Consider the following 9574-nt stretch of genomic DNA (forward strand, 5'->3'; position numbering starts at 1 on the left):
CTGGTGATAGAAGCTAAGCATTGCCTCCAGCCTGGGCTGAGCCGAGTCTGGATCAAATGCGTGTTCACATCAGACTGGACTTCTAGCTGCCTTAAAAACGCAGTCTTGAAAAAAATAGGTTAAAAAAGGAAAGGCTGATGCTTTGGCAATTCATTGTCTGTTGTGCAGTCCAAAAGCCTCAAAACATTGTTAGTAGCTTGACTAGTGGCAATTCACTCTTGCATGTCTGGTAGTCACCAAAAAATCGTTTCTTAATGGTTAAAGCAGTCACATTTGATTGGGCATGCTTTTCACAATTCCTCCAGGTCGGTTAAATCCACAACCACTTTCAAAAACAGAGTGTCATCTCTGATGTAGGTGTTCTTTGTGTTCTCCAGGACCGTGTGCGGCACGAAGCGTGGACATCCGGAGGCAATATTCATTTCTCCATCCGGCCTTTTGAAACTGCTGCTATTGGGGTCAGCTCGAAAGACTTCCACGATGTGATTTTTTTTCCCACTTTGGTCCAAAAGCATAAGTGTAACTTTTTGCTTGAAAGGCCACAGTAGCAGTGAGTCAAATTCCCCCCTCATCACTACAAAGTAGAGAGAGACATGTGTTCCCTTTCCTGAGCCATCCCCGTTCAGGTAGGCTCTCGCGCATAACCTGTACCCGCAGCGGCTGGTGTAAAAGGGCTGGCTGAATATGGAGAGGACACGGCCTTCCACCGCTTCTTTTTTCTTCATCTTGTAGTCTGTGATTTTCCAGATTAATTTCCCATTGTAGCATGTGCCTTCCAAAAGCTTAAACCGTTCTTCATTTTTATTGAGCTGTGCTTTGTGAATGTTGATCTGGAGATCGTGTTTGCTGGACTGACCTTCCAAAACAACTGGGGGGGGCGGGGGGGAACGAAAAAAGGAGGAAAAAAAAGAAAAGAAAAAATTAAAAAAAGAGAGAAAAACATTTAGTAAAATAAAACTGTCAAAGCACTGGATACAAAGAGCAACCAGAGTCCAGCTGACAATAGTACTGAGTGCAGGCTGTTAATTAGTGTAACTAACACCTGTTAACTTCTTTTTATCGTAATTGCAGCTGGTGAATAAGGTAAATCAGTAACTACAAACCAGGTTTAATGCCTGGCAGTACCACTGCCTCCATCACAGTGCACCAGCCTGACCAAGGCCAGCTCTCTGGCCCTGCAGTGCCACAGGAATTCAGGAGACATTGTGGAGTAGGGGAAGGCAGGAAAAGGAAAAAGAAAGCCCTTTCTGGCTAGCAGCTGCAACTGACTGACTGTAGCACCAGAGCCTCTCCTTAGCCACCAGGAAGTCAGGAAAAACCCCACACCCTTGCAGAAAAGAAACAAAAGTCCCAACACACCCAAGCGCTGATCGTATGTCTCCATCAGGGCAATCTTCTGCTTTACATTTTCAATTGTGTCAAACAGGGGTCGCAAGTCTAATTTACTTTGCTGCTGGTTTGCCATCTGTATTAGCTGTTTCACTTGTGATTCCAGGCGTGCAGACTTATCCAGGTGACTGGCCAGAGCCTTCCCAGTTGATGCCATTGGAAGAGGGTGGAAGCGGAGGCATTGATAAAATCAGCCATTTAATTTGAAATAAGATAAAGAAGCCTTTAGCATGTCAGTAATATCAACCTTACGGTGCATTTGAAAGTACTCTGCTGGCTTAGGAACGTATCCAAATGCTCCTTCACAATTTGTTTGTCATTCTGTGACTGAGAAGCCATGCCTTAGATCCATTCGCACTGCATCACTTCATTCAACTGGTTATTCCAATTTGCACCCACATATTTGCCATGGGGATCTGGCCATGAGGATTTATACAGTGCTTTTTGCCCAGATCAGATATCCAAACTTCTTTATTGGTTAAAATGAAAAGACAATACTGTACTGTAAAAAAACCAAGAAGGGCTTGTGAAGTGTCTGGGAGACCTTATTTGTTGTTGCCCTGCTATTAGTAACAGCTATTACTGGATAAACGCATTTAAGGATACAAGAAGGCAATTGTCAAAAAAAAGGTAAAATTAATGTCTCACCTGTGTGCTAACCATCAAGTTGCTATTTTTACCAAACAGTTGTGTAAACTGTCTGAATTCTTTCTCACACTTTTTAATAGCCTCTGCTAGCTGCTGGATTTTAATCTCTTTACATTCCAGGCTCTTATACAGGTCAGATATCTACAGATGGAAAAAAAACAGTAAAAATGCTAAGGCACACCAAAACATATATCAATCAGATTAAAACATAAGTGACTATACAGGAGAAAGTGGAAAAGTTTACAACGCAAAGTCTCTAACTTAGCTAGCTATAGCAGTACTTAATTCACAATTCATGGATGAGCGCTGGGAAGAACAGAACATGAGGTAATCATATTCTTTAATAGATCTATGAAGCAACAGGTGCAAAGAGGCTCCTTATCTCTCATCCCCATCATGATGATCCATTCGTCTCTATAGGGGATAATACATACTTACATGCGCACATGTGCATGTGTGTTTCTATGTGTATGTATATACATTTTTTTTTCCCCCTCTACTGAGGTCTAACCAGTAAAAGAGATGAGTCAGTGAGGGATACTAACTCCAAAATCAAGTTGTAGCACTGTGGGGCACTTATTTTTAGCATAAACAAGCAAAAGAGTAAGCCAGGATGTATTCACCTTAGTAGGGTTGGGCATACACCCAGCGTCACCTGCTGGGAGCCGTAGAAGTGATCGTGAGTGGAAAGGTGCTTGCAGCTGGCTCTGCACTACTCCGTGCTGCCTCTACAGAGGGGCATCTAAAGGCTCCTTTTCAGAGCAATCTGACCAGCCACTGAAACTTTAAAATGCTCTATCTCCAAACCTCGTATTCACTGTAAGCAGGTACCAAAAGCAAATGAGGTAAGAGATGGCAACGAGCCTCCCACCGTGCTTGGTGGAGAATAGGAGAATATACGTGCCTGAGCACAGAGGGATTTCCATCTAATTGACTGAATTCACTAGAAGAGCTTATTCTGACTTCTGAGGTGTGCGAATGCAATAAAAACAGTCTTTTAAAATGCAGCTGAGCTAAACCAGGCAACAAATGCAGAATCTTGTATTGTCCTCCAACCAGCCAAGCACCGCTGAAGAGTGCTCGTTAAATATGACTTACCTGTTCTTCCAACTGGGAGTTCTTGTCTAAAATCTGCAGCATGTGTTCCCTCAGGGCGCCGTTTTCATGTTCAGCAAGTTTCCCTCTTTTAACCTTAGTGAGGCAGAGGGGGAAGTGACAGAAAAAATAATAAGATACGCAGATTTTTGAAGCTGTTAGTAAAAAATTTATTGATGCAAGCATTTAAAATGTCTCCTCTGTGCTTTGAAAGTGAGGGAATGGCAGTCCTAATTCTTTAGTACAGCACCTTAGCCAATACTAGAAATGGCTGTGAAAAAACACCAACGGGTTATTTTGAATAATTACGCCAATTGGTTTGGGAGACAAATTCCAGTCCCAGTACAGAGATCCATAAAACAGTACCTTTACAAGACAGCCGTACTGCTTATACGGGCAGTCCACTTCTGCCTCGGGACACACAGCGTGGTGCTTTTCAATCTGTGTGTATTAACAAAGAAACTTGCAATGAAATAAATATTAAGTAACTTGCCTTACGGATAAACTCTGAATGGCTGCATAAAGGGCGAATAAAGGCCAGTGTCATGACACCACCGATCATGTAAAGAGGAAAATGAGTATTCAGAGTGAATAAGCAAGCCCGATATTTTCCTGATACTGCAAAATGCCAATGCTTTGCAGTGACCGAATACCTCGCTCGTAAGCTGGGCCATGGATTGCTTCTAGGACCAAACAAAGGAAACACTTAGAGCAGTGAAACTTTATTGGCATGGGCCAACGTGGTCTGCAACGTAATGTTCAGTTTTCATAAACATGCGTGATCTGCTGAATCACAGTATATGAAAAAAATAATAGTACCTCCTTTTTCAGAATTATTTGTGAACAGTTTTGGAGACAAGGCACAGGGTAGTCAGGACAGTCATTCTTCTCATGATTCTGGGGAAGAAGAAACAAAACAAGGCAGTGGTTTGCATTTTTGTAAAGTGGTATACATAGAGGAAGCTTTTCATTCTGGCATGCAAAAAGTAATCCCAAACATACATGTGCAAGCCCCATATCGCATTTTTGTTCATAAGAGAGCAACAGTAATTGGTATTATTTAAAGCATGCTTATTATACTTTCTCCGCCAGCTACTCAGCCAAATTTTGTTTCAGGAGTTGTTAAGCCCCGTTGCAACGCTGAAAACTTTTCCCTCAGCAACATTAAGAAGAAACATGTGCTATGGATTCCCAGTGAATGCTTTATAATCTTACCTTTATGTTTATTAAGACCACATATTCATTACAGTACTGACACATTTCTTCTCGAAATTTACAGTGCTGGTTCAAGTGCTCTTTCAAGTCTTTCCGAAGGATTTGATCACAACATCCATTGTTAGTGCATTGCACGCTTTCAAACAAACACTGCTGAAGATGCTCCTGCAACATGCAACAGCGGATTAAACCCCAGAGTATTTCATCGCATCTCCAGTTGCCCAACAGACCCACAGAAACATTTGGCAGTTTGATAACAAACAAAACTCCAAACACTCTTTCCTCCATAAACTTACTCCTTTTCCAGTCTCAAAACTAAAGTGAACATGAACATTTGGGGAGTCCTTTGTATGACTTCCACTTTTCATTCAACTGATATATCAAAGAGAGGCCAAAACGGCCACTACACCTTGGCAGGTTTTCTTGAATCAACCATCGCGTGGCACCTAAGCATACAGTAGGTATGTATAGGCTCTATGGATATACTAAAGCTACATAAAGCAAACAGTTCTTATTAAACAAATATCTGAAGGCAAAGCTGGAACAAACTTACAGCCATAATATTTTGAGCTTAACATTTGTTACTTACAGCGTATAGCTAAGTCATAATCTATGTACTTAAACCACATTGCTATAATAACTCTGAAGTCCGAAGACAATCACTGGAATTTAGCTTATAATAAATACACAGACTTTGCGTGAAAATCAAAGGCTTCAAAATTTGATCAAGCAAACTAACCTGATATCGTCCCAGAATTATTTTTGAATTGCAGTCAGGAATGTTTTTGCAGAACACATGCAAGTTGAGAACTTCTCTTTTACAGCAGTTGTCTTTGAATACCTGTAAAAGGACGCAAGCCAGCCTTCATAGGCAGTCACAGAAGATGTTATAAAGAATATAAAAACGCAAAACATCACAAGAGATCTTTTAAGCACACAAGTGTAGACTCCATAATTGCAAGTATGGTTCTTGATGATTCATATTGAAATCATGTATACTAAAAATATAAATCAAAACATACATGAATTTTCTAATAAGCATAGGGTTTTTTCCCCTTATAGTTATTTGACAGATGCTGATCCATCCCACAGCCATGAGAATTAGTTCAGGAGCTACAAAGCCACTGCCAGAGCCTGCCTGCATCTGGAAGAAAGCAGCTGGAGCTAACGGGCCCCAAAGGCCAAACCAGTTCTCTGCACGCAGCTCCAATGTTCAAGCACGCAGCACGCCTTTGGGATGGAGACAATGCTGAGATATCCCTTCTATAGACTCTGAGAAACAGCACCGTTCCCAGTTGTGTAGGCAGAAGCAAATGAAGCCCCCAGGGCAAGCTTTCAATCTTATTTAGAGATCTTCCTGTAAGGAGCGTCATGAAGCTGCTCACTGTTGCATGACTGCCATCAGAACTTGCACAAAGTAGAAGACAGCGAATGAAAAACAAAAATCACGTGGACAGTCTGATTACAGTCTCCTACCAGGAGCAGGAGAGAGAGGAAGGGGACATTTGATTTCGCTGGAAAATTCATTCTGGCAGGACCAAGTATGTAGCATCCTTTCAAGCCTTGGTGTATATATGTAATAAGGACAAAAGAATTCATTATGAAAAAAAAAAACAGAAATAATCAGTGGCTTGCAAAATAAGCAGCATGAACTTATCTTTTCTGCTAAAAAGTTACCCAAAAGTAAATTAAGTCTGCAGGGTTAATGAGATATAATGGAAATCGTTAAGGCAGTAAATTATAACCAAGTCAAGACAAAGACAATCAAATAAACAAGATACCCCAGCAAGATGGGGCATTAAAAAGGCAATTCAACAAACTCTCCACCAAAAAAAAGCATTTGATGACTATGGAAGATTTAAAACTTTGTGAAACTCTTCAACAGTGTACTGGAAATACAGAAGACTAAAATGAAATAAGTTCAGAACATGATGTATAAAATAAAGCTTTAGCTATACACCCATACTTCCTTTCTGGGAGAGCACCACCGAATACACTGCTTCCCCTAGCATAATTTCAGGGACAAAACCCGCTCTGCCCCTGAGGACTAACAGACTACGAGCCATCTTGTTCTCAGCTCTCTTGCTCTTTCCAAGCAGATGTTGACTGCTGGAGCAACTGCAACTACAGCCACTTACCTCGTGCATTTTTATTGTTTCTTTGTCGACAGGACAGGTGGGTACTGCATTCAACTCTCTAGATCAAAAGAAAAGTCATGTTAACCCACAGAAAATTTCATTTATTTTATGAAATTGGGCTATGCTAGAATCTGACTCGGGCAGAAATCAGTACTAGATACCGTGAAAAACCAAAAAAGCGCTTCAAAAACACTTTCGTCTGGCAACTACACAGCCAAATTCTGCCCACAGCTCTAAGAGGGTATGAATCTGTGACACTGAATATGTAACAGAAAGCCGAGTTTGTCCTACGAGTGTTAATAAGATGGTTTTTAATTAAAAGGACTTTGTCACTCTCTGGCCATCTGCTGCTCGCAAATGTCGTATCTGAAAAAATCCCATTACGTGCATTAAACCCAGCCTTTGCCTAACGCAAAGAGTGCACTCCTTGCTACACCAGCAAAAGCAGATCTAATGGCTCCTGTCTTAAAAGGCTTCCAGATAAAGGAAAATAAAATACATATTGAGGCAGTGCAAAAGGGAGGCAACCCACAGAGAGAAAGCAGCAAACATCTAAAATTCATAAAAGGTAAATGGGGACATCCATCCACATAATCAGGCTCCTCCACAGCCTTTCCGGGCCAAATCCTGCCCTCGGCTACACCACACAGCACATGCTGTATTTCCAGGCAGGTCTATGGGGTAAACTCGTTTGTACCTGCAGGTAAATCCCAAGCAGATGGACGCCAGCAGCCTTGTGATCTGACTGTAGTATCGGGTAATACTAACATCAGTTTTGTAACTCCACTAAAATTAAAGAAATTGTACAAAGCGAGTGAAAACAGCTTAATCTAACCACCAGTGCCAATACCCTGAGACATCGATGCAACAAATTCACCTGAACAGCACCATACTAGACAGAGAGACCGAGACAGCATCTCACGCAGTAGCGCTTAAGCTTACACCAACAATTTCTTTGCGCTGACTTCCCTGCAGTTACCAAAGTATTCCTCACCAGCGCCGGGCAAGGTCTTTAAAGACACCTTTAAAACACTGAGCTCGCGGTCATCGAGTTCAACAAAGTCTTTCCGTTGACTCCTTCAGCATTCCATCAGAGCGGTACTGTTCCTATGGTACTCTCTGCTACTTTACAGAAGGCATTTACTTCTTTTTAGGAGGGGGAGGACGGGGAGCTTGTGGGCGCACAAGAAGTTTGCACTAACCTCAAAGAAAGAATGCACTGCTGGCAAAATCGGTGGCCGCATCCCGTCTGGTGGGGATTGCGAAGGACGAGGTGGCAGTAGGTGCACTTGTACCGGTCTTCTAAGGTTTCGACAAACTTGTAATCGGCGTCCGGCTCGAAGTCCAGAGAGACGGCGCTGGCGGAGTTCTGGCGCATGAAGATGCCCGAGAGACCAGCGGGTTCGTCACAGGCCATGGGAGCTGCACCAGGAACCAGAGGCAGGAAGAATCCCTTCAAATATTCACTGGCAGTCACGCCGCCCCGGCTACCCCTTGCAGCAGGCTGCCGTTCGCAGGAGGGTTGTCATCTGCAGCAGGGCGCGACAGATTTTGGAGGGAACGTGCCAACAATGGAAGAACAACAAAATGCTCAGAGAACGACAAAATGACACACGGCAAGCACCGACTTCAGAAAGGAGTTTTACAATCTGAAAATTATTCCCCAGAACAGAGATTTTTATTGGGGTTTTTTTTTTTTGTTTTCTTGCAGCAGCTCTTAGTCTGAAAAAAATTGCAAGAGTCACAGACATGGCTGGGGAAAGCAAAGGCCAAGTCTTGGCCCTAATGTCCACCAGGAAGGTCTCCACTTAACATAGAGGCCACCCACATGACTTCACGCGTTCATTGCACTCATTCAAGCAAGAGACAGCTTTGTGGTTTCCAGCAAGGAGCATACAAAAATAAAAAAAGGCAGCAAGGGGATTTTACCTTCAGTTCAGGTGTTACAGGAGTCAAAGCCTCTTAACTTGACATCTTTCTTTTCCCAGCTGATCACTCATTTATAGCGGTAAACTCTAGTCCTATTTTTTCGAAGTTTTATTTAATTATGTGCAAGTTCTTGGCTATATTAATCCTGCCTGAAAGAAACGGTGGGGAAAAAAAAAAGAAGAAAAGCAAAATTGCAATCAGAAGTGTGATGTAAGTTTTTCTCTCAACCTATGAAAGCTCATACGCAGCATGGAATACAATCTTAGTTTTCCAATTGGAAAAACCAGCAACATTTGTTTCCAGCCCTGAGTCACAGACCTTGAGATTTGCCACCGGTCCCTTGATCTCGCAGTACTTTTTTTGCAAGCAGCTCAAGACCCAGAGCCACTCTGGTTTCCATTGCTTGCGGCTTTGCATTCAGAAGACACTTTTTCCTTACAGGACGGGTACCAAAGCACAACGCACCTGAGCTCTCGGATCGTTTCATGGGGAAGTGCTTCAATTTTACAGCTGTGCTACGGGACGCTATTTCTCTTCTGTGTGCATCACCCTCCCTGCCAGTCACTCGAGTCATTCTTACCGGCATCAGCACCCCTCGGAGAGCTCTGACTCAGCTCCTGTAAGGTCCCCGAGGGTATCTGCTGCTTTCGGAGGGAAGCAGGGCCAACACATCACCATTGACAACCTTACGCTGGCATTAAGCAGCATGCCAAGTACTGACACACTGCCCTACCCCCCTGCTGCGATGGATTCCTGGCCATGAAAGCAGGGATTAGTACTGTGCTATGCAGAGCTCAAGCACTGCCACAGACCTCCTGGCCTTCAGAAAGCAACATCCATTTTCCTTCCTACTTTAAAATCATTTTCCTTGCTACTTGAAAATCCCATACTGGGGAAGGAAATCCTGCCAACAGGTAAAGTACCTGATTCAAAATCAAGCCAAAGCACTTAACCAGCGAAAATGTATTTGACAACGAACATTTACCTGCTCCTGTAACTCAGCACCCTCCTTTGTGGTTGTACCTGGTATCCACCTGCCCAGCTTGCCAGAGCCTCCCTGCCCTCCACCAGGCTGAACGTCAGGCTTACTCCAGCACAGCTGATCACCTAATATTGGTAACCCACAGGAATACGAGCCCTAATCACATTCCAGGCGTAAA

At 43.0% G+C, this 9574-nt stretch overlaps 1 protein-coding gene across 1 annotated transcript; it reads right to left on the reverse strand.

The window, feature by feature from the left end:
* Positions 1–290: 290 nt before the first annotated feature.
* On the reverse strand, positions 291–7902 carry TRAF5 (TNF receptor-associated factor 5). The gene is made up of 10 exons (XM_010284409.1): positions 7688–7902; positions 6486–6543; positions 5087–5188; positions 4348–4512; positions 3952–4029; positions 3499–3573; positions 3136–3228; positions 2038–2178; positions 1360–1528; positions 291–868 (listed from the first exon to the last, which is right to left on the reverse strand). Exons 1-10 carry the CDS (start codon positions 7900–7902, stop codon positions 291–293), a joined length of 1674 nt encoding a protein of 557 aa, XP_010282711.1.
* Between the last annotated feature and the right edge of the window lie 1672 nt (positions 7903–9574).

This window comes from Phaethon lepturus, unplaced genomic scaffold, assembly GCF_000687285.1.
Source record: "Phaethon lepturus isolate BGI_N335 unplaced genomic scaffold, ASM68728v1 scaffold25270, whole genome shotgun sequence".
Lineage (NCBI taxonomy): Eukaryota > Metazoa > Chordata > Aves > Phaethontiformes > Phaethontidae > Phaethon > Phaethon lepturus.

Excerpts from the sequence above, each read along its gene's own strand:
- TRAF5 (XM_010284409.1), bottom strand. The coding sequence starts at position 7,902 with ATGGCCTGTGACGAACCCGCTGGTCTCTCGGGCATCTTCATGCGCCAG. Across the intron at positions 4,513-5,086 it reads TAATTCTGGGACGATATCAG|GAGCATCTTCAGCAGTGTTT; the intron begins GTTAGTTTGCTT and ends TGCATGTTGCAG. Across the intron at positions 869-1,359 it reads GACATACGATCAGCGCTTGG|TTGTTTTGGAAGGTCAGTCC; the intron begins GTGTGTTGGGAC and ends CGCCCCCCCCAG.